This window comes from Calonectris borealis, chromosome 27, assembly GCF_964195595.1.
Source record: "Calonectris borealis chromosome 27, bCalBor7.hap1.2, whole genome shotgun sequence".
Taxonomy (NCBI): domain Eukaryota; kingdom Metazoa; phylum Chordata; class Aves; order Procellariiformes; family Procellariidae; genus Calonectris; species Calonectris borealis.
In genome coordinates, this window is record NC_134338.1 from 6,642,493 (window position 1) to 6,657,811 (window position 15,319).

Consider the following 15,319-nt stretch of genomic DNA (forward strand, 5'->3'; position numbering starts at 1 on the left):
TGGGTGCCCACCCCGGGGCGCGGGGCGAGCGCGGGTGGGCGGCTGGCGGCTGGCGCTGCCGTTGCCATGGGGACCGTGGGCGGCCGTGGGGGACTGCGCCGAGCCCGGTTATATTTGTGCATTGCCACGGAGAAATTTCGGCGCCCAGCGCGGGGGAGATGGGGGGGGAACAGGGGAAGGGAGATGGGGAGCAGTGGGGCGAGACCCCGAGGTCAGCACCCCCAAAGCAGCCAGGCACCCGGCGCGCACCCCACCAAATCCAGCCCCGCCCAGGGATCCCATATCCACCCCCCAAAGGACCCCAAAATCCAGCCCCCCCCAGGGGTCCCATATCCACCCCCTAAAGAACCCCAAAATCCAGCCCCTGCCACCATGTGTCTGGGACCCCGTCCCCGGGCCCACAGTGGGAGACATGAGGGCCACCTGCAGACGTCCCCAGGCGTCCCCCTCGGGTGTCCCTGTCCCCAGCCTCTAAGTGGGGTAACACTGGGGGAGTCGGGGCACACGCGTCGCCCCCGGCCTGTGGCACCGAATCACTCGCAGGCCCCGTGCTCCAGAAACGTGTTTATTGCAAACCAAGAGGAAGGGGGGATGGCGGGGGGGGCCAAGGTGACGGCCAGGGACCCCCAGCCCACGCACCCCAGGGTGGGGACCAGTGGGAAGCTGCAAGAGCCAGGCTGGGCCTGGGGGGGGGCCCAGGGCTCCCACGTCCCCGCTCCCAGAGCCCAAAGTGCCGTGCCAGGGAAGCCCAGACGTTTCTGGGGCTACTGCCCACTGGTATGGGGGGGCTGCAGCCACAAGGGCTGGGCCTGTAGCCCCCTGCCAGGGACCCCCGAGCCTGGACACCCCCCTGCCACGGTGCTGTGGGTGACAGCCCTGCTGCTCCCTGCCGACCCCCCGAGGAAAGGGGAAGCAAACCCTGGGGGCTGGCTGGGGTCTCTGCCTGCCGCCGCGGGGGTGTGCGCACTCTGGCTTGCCCTGGACCCCCTCCAGCGATGGGCTGAAGGGGGGTGAACCCGGGAGAACCCCCCCCGCGGCGCTGGACGGGGCCCTCCGGCCGGGCAGGGGGCAGGGGCAGCGCAGCACCTATGGCAGACCCTGGAGCAGAGCCCGGCGAGGGGAGTCGGGGGTGCCAGGCAGGCAGGGCAGCAGGCAGGGCGCGGGCAGGGGCAGGCTCTCTCCCCATGTGCCCCCCGCCATCCCCGCTGCCCGTACCCAGAGCTGCGGAGAGCACAGCTCCGCCTGTGAGGGGCAAAGCTGCCCTGTGCCAGGGCGGGGAGGGATCTGCACCCCCAGAAGCCCAAAAAGAAGCATCCTCAGCCACCAGAAATAATAATTATGTCACCCAACAAGCTCCGTCTATTCCTGAAAAACAACAGAGCCGTCGCCAGCGCGAGGCGAGGAGGGGAGAAGGGTCCCAGCCGCTCGGGTTGCCTTGGTGACGGGACGTAAATCTGCATTCGCCAGGTTTCCCCGCACGCACATCAAACCGCTGAGCCCGATGCCGGTGCCGGTGCAGGGTGGCGAAGGCGGTGGAAGGGCGCTGGCAGCGTGTATCGTTGGCGAGCGGGTTACAGGCCCCGGCATTGGGTGCGAGGGTCCCGGGTGGGCGTCTGGGTGGGTTTCTCCTCTCCCTGCTTCGTTTCTTGGCCGTTTTTCGCCGCCGTCAAAACTGCACGGCGCCGGGAGAGATGTTGAACATGGAGGGGTCGAACTTCTGGCCGCGGAAGGGGGAGCCCTCGGTGTCCCAGCCCTTCTTCAGCATCTCGTGCACCTTCTGCAAAGAGGCCGCAGGCTCCCGTCAGGCTGGGGTTGACCCCACCCCTTTGCCCGTGCCCCCCGCCCTCCCCGGCACCCCAGGTGTCAGGGCTGCGTGGGCCGCCCGATGCATCAAAGGGGGTTTTAGGGCTCAGCAACAGCACCCCTCCGCCCCGGGTGACGGCAGCACCGATTTCCAAGGGTACACAACCACCTCCCTGCTTCACCCACCCTCCTCTCGTCTGCCCAGGAGCGGGCAGATGGCACACGGGGCTGGGAGGGAGCAACAGGCGAGCGAAAGGCAGCTCCTTGGTGGGGCTGAACACGGACCCGCGTGGGTTCATGCCAGAGCAGAGGCAGCGGGGAGACGGCAGGGCCGGCGCCGGGGGGAGGCGCACGGATGTGAGGCCCAGCAGCGGTGTAGGGGGGTCTGGGCTCACAGGCCAAGGTGCAGGAAGGGGAAGACGGGAGCGGGCAGGCAAAAGACAGGGATTAGCAGAACCTCATGCCCCCAAGATGGAGATGTGGGGGGACGCTGTGTGAGGAGGAGCTCTGAGATGGAGCAGAGCCACGGAGTCGCCCCACGCTGCACCCTTTTACTGGAGATGGGACCCACGGAGGAGCCGGGAGGGCGTGTGGCAGGGCAGGGCTGGGCTGGCGCCGCGGGATGGCCGGCACCTACCAGCTCGTGGCTCTGGGGCTTGCCCTGCAGCTTCTGGTGGTAGTCGAAGGTGAGGCGGTCCAGCACGGCGTGCTCCTCCTCGTCCACCGTGGCCATGGAGCGCTCCTTGTTGATCTTGTCGATGTCGATCTGCTCCTCGCCCTCCAGGATGGCGTTCCACCAGTATTCGTCCCCTTTGTTCAGGTTGATCTGGAGATGAGGTGTGGGTCAGAGGAGAGCGGGGAGAGGAGCCCCCGTCCTGCCCCTGGGATGCGTTACCCCCCGCCTGCCCCACACCTCCGCGGCAGCGATGCCACAAGCTCAGCCGTGCCCGCGCATCGCTCCGCAGCGCGGCTGGGGCTTGCCCATGAGTGGAGGTCCCGCTTGCCACCAAGCGAGCCCCAGGTCCCCCCCCATGGCTGGCAGAGGGGGAGAAAGGCTCGTCCCTCCCTCCCTCAGCGGTCCGAGGGCTTTGCACGACCCCGCCGCGGCCCTTCGCAGCCCCAGCTCAAGCCTCAAGCCAAAATCTCGTCCCATGCTGTGGCTCGAGGCCAGGACAGGCGTTCTCCGAGGGGGCCAGCCCGGGGCCGTGTGGCCGATGCGGCAGCAGCAACACGGTACGGGGCCCGGAAAGCTGGGCCGGCTCATCTGGAGCCACCCTGGAGCCGAGAGCCCTGGGACATGTCAGGTGAAGAGGCTCTGCCTGGCAGAGCGTGGGGCTGGGGGCTCCCAGCATCGCAGCGCTGCGATTTCGCATTTCGCTAACCCAGAAGGAGCCCTCGCCTCAGCTCCCCCGGGGCTCGCTCTGCGGGCGGGAGCGTGGGCGGCGAAGGAGGTGAAAATGTCACCCGCCGCTCCGTGCCGCCCCTGCTCGCTGCCAGCGCCTGCCTCCCGTGGCACCGCTCATCGGCTGGCCCAGGAGGGATGGCCTGAGGAGAGGGGACATCCCCTCGCCTCCTTTTGCCATCCTCGCTGGCAAAAGCCGCCAGCCGCAGCCGCGGGCCTCCCTGACACACGAGCACGGGCAGTGCCTTGCACGGAGCTGGATGGCCGGGGGGGCTGTGCCGGGCGCCAGCGATCGCTGGTCTGACCGTGGGGCATCCTGCACCGGGAACCCCAACTTGCTTCTTTTTTTGCCAGGAGGGGTGGGCTTCTTTCTCCTGTATTATTTTAGCAATAATCCCAGCAGCAAGGAAGATTTATGGCGTTCGTCGGCCTCTCTGCAAAATCATCAATAAAGGCAAACAATACAATTTACTCAAACCTCCCTGGAAGCTCAACAGCTCTGGAGGGGAAAACACGGGCAGCCATTAAAGTTACGGAGCCGGGCGTCTCTTTGTGGTGCAAAGAAAAGGAACCAATTAATACGGGAGGGGGTGGCTGGGGCTTAATCCTTCTGGGAGAGCAGAGCTGGTAAAATATTCCAGCTCGGGGAAGGCATTAGTTTTTCCAGCTAGACAGGCGTGCTTGTTCTCCTCTTAATTGCACAGTTCCACTTTCGAGGGGAGGAAGAGCCGCCGAGGATTTGCTCGTGGGCTTCCCAACCCTGGGTGGGCAGGCAGGCGGACGGCAAGCTCCCTCGGGAACGTCGTCCCCTCAGCGGGCAAGATGAGCCGTGGGTCAGCAGGCCCAGCCAGCCCAAGCCTGCGGCAGGAGCACCCTCCAGCATCGCTGCTGCTCCTCTGGGTTTGAAACAAGAGGAAAGTCCCCACGGTGCTGCCGGTGAGCTGTGAGCTTCCCCGGTGACGGCTTGGGCGTGAGCCGTGCTCTCACGGCATTGCTGCTGGGCGCGCACGGCAAGGCCCCGCTTGGTGCGTCCCCCCCAGAGCCAGGCTGGCAGCAGAGGGATGAACTGGAGGACTTTGTGGCATCACCCCACCTCCATCCCAGAGCACCAGGGGAAGGAAAACCCATCCCCTCTCCCTTCCCTACCAAATCCCCTTCCTCCCCTGGCACCCCACCACTGTGCCCCACCACCAGCAGACCCCAGGGAACCCCCACGGAGCCACGGACCGGGTGGCAAACACCCACGAGACCCGAATCCCCCCCGTCCACAGACCACCCCCGGTGAAAGACAGCAGAGCTGCCGCCGTGAGCGCCAGCCCGGGGATCCTTTCCTCCTCCCCGCCCCACGCGTGGCCCTCGCCTTATTTACCGCATACTGTTTCCCACCCTGCTGGGAAGACAGAATTATTCATTTCCTCGCCAGCTTTTCTGCGGTGCGCATCGCTACAGCACTGAGTGCTTTGCAAACAATAATTAATTAACCTCTGCAGCCTGCCTTGTGCGTAACGGGGAATTTGCTCATCCCCCTTTATTCCAGGGGGAGAGACGTAAAAGTGGGACTCGCTCCAAGGTGCGAGCCCCACTTTTCAACGTGAGCCTCCGAAATGCCCACGGGCCGGGGCAAAGCTCTCTCTATCACCTTGAGTTTGGGGTTTCGTGGTTCGAAGCAGTGCTGGAGCACTCGCCGCGGGCAGGTCCAACCTCCAGGACGGGAAGCACAGGCTCAGGTTGATTTCTCGGACATGTTTCTGCCGACAGTATCCGTTGATTCAGCCCGTCGCTCGGCTGGGCACGTGGGCTACGAGAGTTTGCGGTGATGGAGACGCAGGCGGGAGCCTCCCAGAGCGCTTGGGTGCGAGAAGGTCGAGGTAAGGGAGAGCCGAGAGACCGTGGCAGAGCTCTGGGCTCAGCCCAGGCAGGGTGATGCCCCGCGAGTGCCAGCCCTCACCCGCAGAGAAAGGCATCGGCACTCGACCGACAGCACCACGCAAGGCTGCACACTCGCTCGGGGAGCGCTCCGGAAACTCGGGGGGCTCCAGGAGGGAGCAGGGCTTTTTTCACAAGGACAAATCTCCACCTGATTATGTTTCTTGCTTCGAGACAAGGCAAAAGCTTTGCCTGCGCTTGAAGCTGCCACTACAAGTTTCCCAGCCAACAGCTCAGGCCGACCCTCCAGGATCTTAGCAATGCTGGTGGCCATTTGCCAGAGGAAGGATCAGGTCCCTGCAGCGTGCCCGGGCTCTCGGTCAGACTTCGGCTCTGCTTTTTAGGCTGGCAGGTCCCAAAGGGCCTCCGGGGCTGTAGGGAGATCCTTCACCCACAGCCAAAAGGGGTAAAAGCCCAGCTGAGTCTTTTGGGGCTCACGGGGAGGCAGGAACAGCCTCTGCAAGAGCAGCCTGAGGAGAGGGAGGCTTGCAGGGGGCCACCGAAGCCAGCAGCATCCTCATGCTGCAGCGCCCATATTCCCAAAGCCGGTGTCCAAGACATGAGCTGTCAGCCAAGAGGGGAAGGGGCTGATCCCACGCCGGCGCGCTCGGCAAAGCACAGGGGCCGGGCGAGGACAGATCACAAGGAGGATTGCTGCAGGCGGAGATGGGCACGTGGGAGGGACGGGACACTCGGCAGGCACATCTGCGGCCAGGAGGGATCCTCCAGCGGCATGCGAAGAGGGTGACAGGCTTCATTGGCACGGACTCGGCGTCACGTCACATCTCCACGCCCTGCCGGGAAGGTCACAACCCTTCATTGCCAGTGCTGGGCTTCATCATAGCATGAAGTTTCTTCCCCTATCCTAAATACCTTGTCAGAGCTGGAGAGATGCTGCCAAGGGATATAAGTAGGTCTTGGAAAAACAACCTCACCCTCAAAAGGACCTGCTTTCCTTCTGGAACAACAGCAGCCATCGCCCCAAAAGTCAGCGGGAGACGTTTAGAGGGTATGGAGGGGGAAGCAGGCGATGTTTCCAGCAGTGTGTGGAGGGCAGGGCGGAGGGAGAGCACCACACTGGGTGTGCTTGGCCTCGCGGCTCACGAGATGACAAGCCGGAGACTGTAATAGCTGTTCGAGGCAGGACTTGGTGACAAAAGCCCAAGTGTGGATTACAAATGCTGGAGAGCAGGAGAAAAAGAGAGGGAATGGGGGGAAAAATCCTCAACAACGAAAATAATCCCAAAACGTGTTGTGCACAACACCCAGCGGAGATTTCTAAAAACAGCTCGTGCAAAGCTATTTTAATCTCACTTTTGACATGCGAGCGGGTGTGACAGAGAAGGCAGAGCACAGGGATTATACCTGGGACCGGGGCTTCGGCACGGCGCTGCAGGCAGGGGCACGAGCCCGGGACACGATCCCGAGCGGCAGGAGGTGTGGACAGAGCCCCCGCCACGCATGGCGGGCATCGGCAGAGTGCTCCGCTTCGAAATGACGCCCGCTGGGTTTCTGCTGCAGCCGGGCTGTTGTGCAAACCGCAAGTCTGCCCAAGGACGAGATGGGAAACACGTTGGTGTCCAGTCAGGCTCTGGCAGGGAGAACCTCGCGGAGCAGGAGGGGAAAGGCAGAGCGGTCTCTGAGCACTGGGAAGAGGGGAGCGCTGGGGCTGCTGGAGCAGACGTGTGATGAAGAGGATAAATTGATAAGAACACCAGATCGGATGGGGAAAGCAGAGCCGGGAGGGGTTATAAGGCAAATTAACCTTCTTACGATAAGAGCTGGGGGAAGAAGAGAGGCCAGTTAATGACAGCCTGCGAACGGCCGTCCCAGAAGGGACCCAAGCAGGGGGCAAGGGAAACCAAGGAGGTGAAAGGCAGCTGTAACAGCAGCCTGGAGAGCACAGAGATCTCGATGATCCTTGAGGTGTCCTGCAAGACAGAGAGGCTCAACGGCCTCTCTGCCCAGAACTGGGACTTTCTCAGATGGACAAGACCAAGCAGGAGAGATTTCACCTCCTCGGCGCATGGATCAAGCTCTGCCCGCAGGGATTGCCTCAACTCAAGACCACGAAAACATGAGCACGCACAGGTTTTTCTCTGGACAGAGCCGCCGAGGTGCCCCAAGGATCTCCTCAGACGACTCCAGCGCTGGCGCTGGGTGGGTTCAGTTTCAGCTGCACGGGTCCCGGGGAGGGAAGCCAGGTGGCACCTCGTGGCATCTTGCACGATGAAGACGCTCCCGCCTGCCGCATTCAGAGTTCGCACCGAAGAGTTCACCGCAACACGCAGATGCACAAACTCGGGTACAGAAAGGGCCCGTACGCCCCAACAGCCCTCCAACCAAAACCAAACGGCTCCCATCCAGTCCCCTCCCAGGTGCTGAATGAAGCAATTCATTAACACATGGCTGGGTGTCTCCTGATGAATGAATCGGGAGGAGTCGCAAACCACTTTTGGCTACTCTGCGCACGGAAAAAGGAGATGCTCTCGGGCGAGAATTACTCACTCTGCTCCAGTTACCTTACAATTCTTCAAGCGAAATTTCATCCCACCATCAATATGTTGGCAGCCAGCTGGAGATCCTCACAACCCTGCGCTCGTGCTAATTTGAGGCAAGACCCAGCTCTAGGGTTGGAGGTAATGGGACCGCTCCCCGTGCTGCCCGCGGCCGCTCCAGAAGGCCCCGAGTCTCGCTCCACCCGCGCGCTGTTCCCATCCTCCTCCAGCACCGGGTATTTAACAAACATTGCCTCCCTGGCTGATCCTGGGAACACCCACCAGGGACTCCCATCCGCGCCGCAGAGCAGCCACCCATCGGGCCACCTCCTCTTGAATGGCTTTACTCCTTCCCAAGATTTTTTCTCTTCCCAGATCAGCTAATTTTCAGGAAGCTTAAGAACATGTAAAAAATGCAGGTTAATGATGTCACCGCCTCCTTTTTCACATCCTTTCAACGGCCTAACAGAGTCGGAGAAGCTCCTCTCTCTGGCAGGGACCTCACTCTTTTGGCACCAGGTCTATCATCCTGGGGTACGTCCATACGGATCTGCAGAGGCCAGGCGGTGCCCGCGCAGCCTCCCCACGCACCACCCTCAGCACTTCTGCCTCCGGCAGCACATTTCCACTCTATTTCCCGCTGCGGGGGCTTGGCTTTGGGTGCCCGTTTGCTGGCACCCTCGTGACACGGGGTGGAAGGCTGGAAGCCCGCTCCCTCCCTTGCAGGGACGGTGCTGCCTGCACAGGGTCAGGAACAGCCTCACCTGCCTGACCCAGGCAGCCGGCATCCCCTCCTGGGGCTCATGACAGCCTTGAGAGCTCCTGAAACACATCTGGGAAAGCCTCTGGGTGGAAAAGGAAAGGGCAAAAATGGCCACAGGTGGCAAAACCCCACTCGCAGCACGACCCTGGCCCCAAAACTTGCACAGGAGTTGGGCAACTGTTTGACACTCAGATCCCAGGCTGATGGGCAGCAACGCAACCCCCAGGACAGCTTCAGCTGTGGACGCAGCCCTGGGACAGCAGAACTCACACCCTCAGCCTGGCCATCCGGAGCACACCAGAAACGAGTCACGAGGCTGGGAACCCACCAGTAGCAAACTGCTGGGCAGCAACTGCCCCCGAACCACCTCGACAGGGAAAATTTGTGAGGCTGGGGTGGCAGGCACACGGCAAGCCACGGTGCCTGCTGAAGGCAAATGGAGAAGCAGCCACAGTGACTGCTTCAAACAGGGTAAGGAAGAAACCTGAGGCAGGACAGAAATGAACGGCAGGGAACAGGCATCTGCCGGGATGCTGGGGTAGGACCAGGGCCAGAAGAGTCAGAGGGCAAAGCTGGCAAGAACGGGTGCGCAGCACCAGCACCGCGGTGCAGTGCCACAGCCTCTCTCCACTGGCAGACCCTGTGTGCCAGGATCAGGGGAGAGCGACCACCTCTCGGTCACGGACACGTTCCCACCATCGCAGGCTGGAGCTTCGGGACCCTCCTCACCCGACCCGATGGCTGTGTTGCTCTGCCAGCACCCCGCCACGCTGCTGCTGCTCACCCGGAGGGGCAGCTCCGGAGCTGGAGGCAGGGCACGGCACACAGGCAAGGGCAAAGCGAGCTGGACGTTAGATGGGGAGAGACAGACATGGCCAGATCTGGCTCAAATGTCCAGCTGCTCCGGTTTTCCAGGCCAAGCCCAGCGGAGCTGCAAGCCAGGGAGTGGAGACGTGGCTGGCGCGGACCACCCTTACCAAAACACACTTCCCCGGCTCCAGGCTCCAGAGGGAACTCTCCGTGTTGATCTTGTGGGTGAGTTTGCCTTCCATGAGGACGCGCTGGCTGCTCCCCTCCAGCACTGCTACGCGAATTGTGCCGCTGCTGATATCCACAGACACCTGGAAACACAGAGAGCGAGAAAATAATCAGGAAGGTTCCTGCTGGCCTTCTTGCTGCGCTCGTTGGGGTGTGGGGTCAAGTGCACTCGCTGGGGATGAGAGAGAGAGAAGAGCCTTCAGACCTGCGTGTAGCGGGAGGGTGGGAATCCCGCTGTCATTTCGGAGCAAATAGCAACAGCTCGGGGGAGAGAGGAAACCTCTCCGGGGAATGGAAGGCAGCAGGGCCCAGCAGACGGAGCCCTAGAAGGATTTGAGGCAGCTGGTTCTGCCACTGTGACTGCCCTGTGCCTCAGTTTCCCCACAGAGAAAACCAGCAACGCTACAGGCCTCCTTCATACAGCACTCAAAGGTTGGACGCCCACTTGCTGCAACCAAGCTGTTAGGAGCACAGCGGGTGCCCGGCCGTCACCGTGATGAGCTGGGCATGGGTGTGTGTCTTCCTGGGGGCTGAGCGCTTCCCTACTGAGTGGGAGCAATTCGGGGATTTCTACACCGGGAAGCGCTGCACCGGCTCATCCCCCCCTTCTGCTGCACCGCACCGAAAGCACGCTCCTTGGCTCCGTTTCCGCTGCCAGAGCCAGCGCTGGGCTCAGCCCAGGCCTCCCATCGGGCGTGCGAGGAGGGGCCGCGTGCAGGAGGGACGCTGCGGCACGGCTCCCCTTCTCCCTGCTGCAAGGGAGAGGGGACGAGGCAGCTCCGACCCCAGGAACGCGGCCAGCTCCCACCCGCAGCAGCCATATGGGGAACCCTGCTCCGACCTGCCGCAGAGGTGACATGGCTCTCCCCTGGGGAGACAGAGGCAGACTGCGACTTCGCTGCGCCGCACGCAGTACCCTCAGTCTCCGGAGAGACCATATGCTCTCTCCTCTCCCCTTCAGCCCTGAGCTGCCGCCAGCAGAGAGCCCGAGCCGGGCTGGGGTCTAAGGGAGGACCTCGCCGGGAAAGGGCAGGTTTGTGGCCCCCGGCACTGCCCCGTCTCTGGCCCGAGAGGAGGAGACTGCGGTGAGATTTGCCTGCATTCTCTCCCAGAGTTCCCCCAGATCTTCCTCCTGCTCTGCAGATCTCATTTGAAATGTTATTACATTATCCATTACCTAGGAGATTTCCAGCGGCTCACTAGCTCCACGCAGGCAAGAGACAGGCAAAGCTGCTCCAGCCGGGGAGGGCACCACGGCTGCATCTGACTGATGTCACCCAGGTAAAGCCCCCAGACCCGCTGCGTGTGACAGGGAGCTGCCAGGGCTTCGACAGGAGGAGAGGAGGCCCAGCACACGCAGCACAGGGTGACACCGGGACTGAACTCCGATGCCGACAGCAGGACTGCGGTCGCAGGGGATCGGGGAAGGGACGCGAGCTCCAGCTCTGCCAGAAGGGAGAGGACACCTGGCTTTCACCCGGCACGTGGCTGCGGACAGCCTCTGCGAAAGCAGCTCCTCCTGGATGGGAAACGTCTCCGGAGAGGCTGCAGCACGGAGCAGCTTCCTCCAGCCCAGGGCTGAGGCCTCACCGCAGGGACAAGGTGCGGGGATGAGGCTCTGCTCTCTGCCACCACCGAATGCTCTGCTCCCAGGGCGCAGGGACGGCGTTGCTGACGCCGGGCTCTCAGCACGGCACAGGGCCTGCCCGGAAAGAGTCAAGGGGAAAAAAGCAAGGTGACCCCCAAGTTGCCTTCTGGGGGAGCTTTTTTGGGATGTGGAGAGCCAGGGAGGCTGGAGATATGGAAGGCACAGACGCAGCGTCGCAGCTGTGGGATCCACGGGGACAGGAACAATCAAATGTGAGAGGGGTTTTATTGCAAGGTGGCTGCACAAGACAGTTGGTGGGGCTGACGGATGTCCTCGAGGTGGCTCTGGGACCAGCAGGGCAGGAGAGAGAAACCCAGACAGAAGAAGAGATCCAAACCAGGCAGCCTTAACCCAGCCACTTCGCTGCGCAACCAGTCAGTGCGAGAAGCGATTGCAACATCTGCTTCTACCTGCAGCCAGCAAAAAGACCCCTCCTGGCGCGCCAGCCCACCGCGAGCGGTGACAGGAGCAAAGCACGCACCGCCGGAGAGCCCTGACCTCCCTTGTGTGGAGAGAAATGTCCGAGAGGACTCACGTGTGCACGTGGTGGTGCCCGGTGAACGCAGGGTTTGGCACACGTGGGCAGCAGCTCCTTCTCGGGTGCCTTGGTGGAAAAACTGCCTCTGCTCAGCATCCCCACTCCACCGGGGAGGGTGGCCAGGCTCTCTGAGGGGCTGCCCTTCCTCCCCTTGTGCCCCGCCACCCGAACCGTCCCGCCGCGCTGCGCTCAGGGCATGCACAGCCGGCAAAACGGGGGTTTGCCAGAACCGGGCACAGAGAGCCCGCATCTGACCGCAGGCAGCGGCTGGGGGGAAGCCAAAGGCGATCCTGCAGGAAACACGCTGTCTCAGCAGCGCAGCCACGAGCAGGGGCACCCCAGAGGCTCCGAGGCTGCTTGTCCCCCACCACACGCTCCCCACGAGCACCTCTGCCCCCCAAAACGCCTGGTTTTCCCTGCGCTCGCGAGGAAACCCAGATCTCGGCTCTGTGCCGTGGCTTTCCACCACAGTAATTTCTGTGCACGCTAAAACGCCCACACCCGCCCACGCAAATCAAACAAGCAAACACAAACCTATGAAGGAATCTAGCTCGTCTCCTCTGAGCCAGGCAAAAAGAGAGCCTTGTTGTCATTATCTCTATTTAAGCGCTTGGGAAGCGCTCGGATCCATGGGCCCCTGTTGCGCCTGTAAGTAGATCAGAGAGGTGGAGACCACAGAGGAAGATGCTCCCACCTACCCCATCGCCCATTCCTGCCTCATGGACACTTTTTTGGAGCTCCGTACAAGGAAACCTTAAACTCGCCCGAGCAAAAATGTGCCATAGCAACCGGCTGAATCCAAAAAAGTGTCATAAGGAAGATTTTGAGCAGCATTAGAGCTGGGCGCGCTCTGAGCCCAGGGACCAAACGGGGGAGATTTTTAATCTCGCCTTGGCAGGCAGAAGCCAAAAACCTGATAATTTTTTAAAAAGATGAAGCTGTGTGGTGAAGGTAGGGGAACACTTCTCTTTTGCAGGAACCCATCAACAACGCGTCCAAAGTCCATCGAGCTTTAAAACGGCTCTGAACCATCCTGCTTTGGCCCGTGACCCAGCCTATCTGCTTCCAGTCCCCCGAGGCTGGAAGAGATTTAAAGAATCACTTTAAAACGAAAAGTCGGCTGCTAAGAGCCCCAGGAGGGATGTATGAACCAAATACCAGGAGGCACCTCGCAAGGTTAAGGAAACTCCGACATCTGAACAATCGATTGCCCCGAGAGGGCAGCACAGGCAGAAACCGGGGCCAGGGCAGGCAGAGCCGCGCCACAGGCAACAGCGTGGGAAGGAGCTGCCCTGATAATCACCCCCACTGACACGCAGGGGCTCTTCCGCAGTAATGGCACCGTCTCAAGTTGAGGAAAGGTCCCGTCCCGGCTCCTCCGAGCACCTGCAAGGCCCCTGCGCCTCTGGGTAGCAAAGGATGAGGCGGACAAAGCCTGATGCGTTTTTTTCTGGCAAGGACACAACTCCCCTGGCACAAAGGGCACCTCCCTGGGCAGGGAGAGGCATCGTGATCACAATATGATGCAGAGGGATGGAAGATCCGTCTGGATCCCCCCGAATCCTTCCAAGAAACAGCCTGGGTTTGTTTTAGAGACCCACTGGGAGAGATGCATCTACTGGCCCCCCTGCTGTCCCTGTGGCAGCCGTTTGCTCCCTCACCCCTCCAGTCCAGGTTGCTGCTGCCAATGCTCTTTTGGCATGATCAGGAGCTGTGTAGGCTGGAGCCGGTGAACAAACCCAAGCGTGCTCATTTCAGCCGCCCTGGAAGCAGAGGAGAACGGGAAGTGGGGAAGCACAGACTTCCCAAATGGAAAAATACAGAATCAGCCACGGGGAGGGCAACACTCGGGAAAGACAGGAGAGTTCAAACTTCTGGGTCCAACTAACGCCAGCCGTGGGCACGCTCCTCTCGAGTCCCTCACCGGGAGAGAACAGAAGTGGCGAAAGAAAAACAACGTGATCGCTCGTGGCCACGAGCAGAGAAGGAAAGTTCTGAGCCAAGGAGGGAGGTGAGACCTCCCTGCCCATGCAGCCAGGCAGGGAGAGGGTCTGGCCGCTCAGCCTGCGCGCCAGCCCCAGCTCCCTTCTACCCAGAGCAGGTCAAGTCTCACACGGGCTGTGCCTGCTCCAGTTCTCGAGTGCCAGAGGAGCCGTTCCAGCAGCTCCCGCTTGCAAACGAAAGGCAGGAGACACTCCAAGCCAGAGGGAGCAACCGGGGAAGGAGCGTCCATCCCCAGCCAGGCTCAGAAACCTGCGTGTGAGTTTGCAGTCGGTGGAAGCGGAGAGAAAAAGCGCAGAAAGTGCCATGCGGTGCCAGGGAATCCCGCTGGGGCCGGAGCAACAGGACACTGCAGTCGCAACAGGAACGCGGCCAGGCTGGGACTGTCGGTCTGCACCAGCCACGCACCCAGCACCAGAGAAAAAGGCACAACCAGATCCTGCTCCTTGAGTACAAGGAGCCCCCCGGCTCCAAACACAGCTGCCTGGGAAAGCTGGGCACCCCAAGGGAAAGCGAAATGCTGAAAGACACACCATTAACACCACTTTACCTGTTTGCCTTTTACGATGTGCTTGGGCACAGGCACTTTAATCTCCAGGTCGCTGTAGTCCTGGGACCAGGCGTAATTCTCTCGCACAGCTCCGTTGTAGCTGTCGGGGTTTGTCTGGAACTGCTCCTGTCTCCTGGGGGGGAAGAAAGGGGCAACATGCCCAGATCAGAGCCTGGAGAGAGCAGGAAACCTGAGAGCAGGGTAGAAGAAGCGGAAAAGGAGGGCAGAGCCTCTGCTTGGCCATCCTGCGAGCATCCCTAACACTTGAGGCTGATGCCCAGTCTTTCCCTCGCTGCTGGCCCTATCTAGGAAGGGAGAAGGTTCAGGTTGGCGGCCCCAGGACGCAGCGAGACCCCAGCCACCCTCCCCATTGCGGGAGACTCGCACGCCCCTCTCCCCAGCATGCCACAATGGAAGTCAGGCTGCTAACGGGACAACTGGGGAGACGCATTAATTTGGCTGCAGAAAAGGTGCATGGCTGGCCCCCGGCTGGCTCGGGGCGCCTTCCTGGCTAACTCTGCTCGAGCGCAGAGCTCCCCTTCCCCTCTGCCTCCCCGCTGCATCCACCGCGCCCGTTGCAGCTGGAGCAGGGGACACCGTCACGCACCGGAGGGTGTGTGCTGTCTCCTGAGCCACTGCCGTGGCTGCAGAGGTGGCGGCCCCTCACTGCGACCTGGGTTCACCATGAAAAAACAGAGCTGGGTGTTCTCCTCCCAATTTTAGCGTGTTTGGGAAAACCATCAGCTGTCGAGACCCAGGCAGCTGCTGACACAGAGGTGAGGGAGCTGGGGAGCAGGACGCCTGAAGAGCCAGCCCGACGTGGCACTGGAAGGGGGCAACTGGACAAGTGGATCATGAGCAACACTTTGAGCAAAACACAGCCGCTTCCAGCTGTGGGAATGTCAGAAGAAGGATGAGGAGGCAGTTGTGAGTGTAGAATGGGATTTATCAGATCGATAAGCAATAATCAATACAGTATTTCCAGCCAAGAAAAGAGATCTCCATTACACCCATGTCCGTTTAAACTGCTGGCAGGCTGAGGATCTATTCCATCGAAACCTCCCGGAGAGGGCTTTCAAATAAAATAAAATCTTTCCTAAAGATAGCTGTGGTGCTAACAAAAGGCAGAGTTATTTTAAAATGTTTTGATAT

General features: G+C 61.4%; 1 protein-coding gene across 4 annotated transcripts in view; it reads right to left on the bottom strand.

The window, feature by feature from the left end:
* Nucleotides 1-1,333: 1,333 nt before the first annotated feature.
* Nucleotides 1,334-15,319, bottom strand: part of NUDCD3 (NudC domain containing 3) — a 31,860-nt gene continuing 17,874 nt past the window's right edge. The window contains exons 3-9 of one of the 4 annotated variants that reach the window (XR_012677460.1): nt 14,168-14,300; nt 9,370-9,513; nt 6,497-6,677; nt 6,005-6,312; nt 4,845-5,925; nt 2,441-2,629; nt 1,693-1,777 (exon numbers count right to left, since the gene is read on the bottom strand). Coding sequence is in view for 1 of the 4 variants with exons in the window: in XM_075174831.1 (XP_075030932.1) it covers nt 1,667-1,777; nt 2,441-2,629; nt 9,370-9,513; nt 14,168-14,300 (577 nt within the window). In the remaining 3 variants the exon portion in view is untranslated. Of the gene's footprint in view, nt 1,778-2,440; nt 2,630-4,844; nt 6,313-6,496; nt 6,678-9,369; nt 9,514-10,607; nt 11,133-14,167; nt 14,301-15,319 lie in introns of those variants that run through there. The other 3 variants (XR_012677459.1, XM_075174831.1, XR_012677461.1) reach the window with 3 other exon arrangements.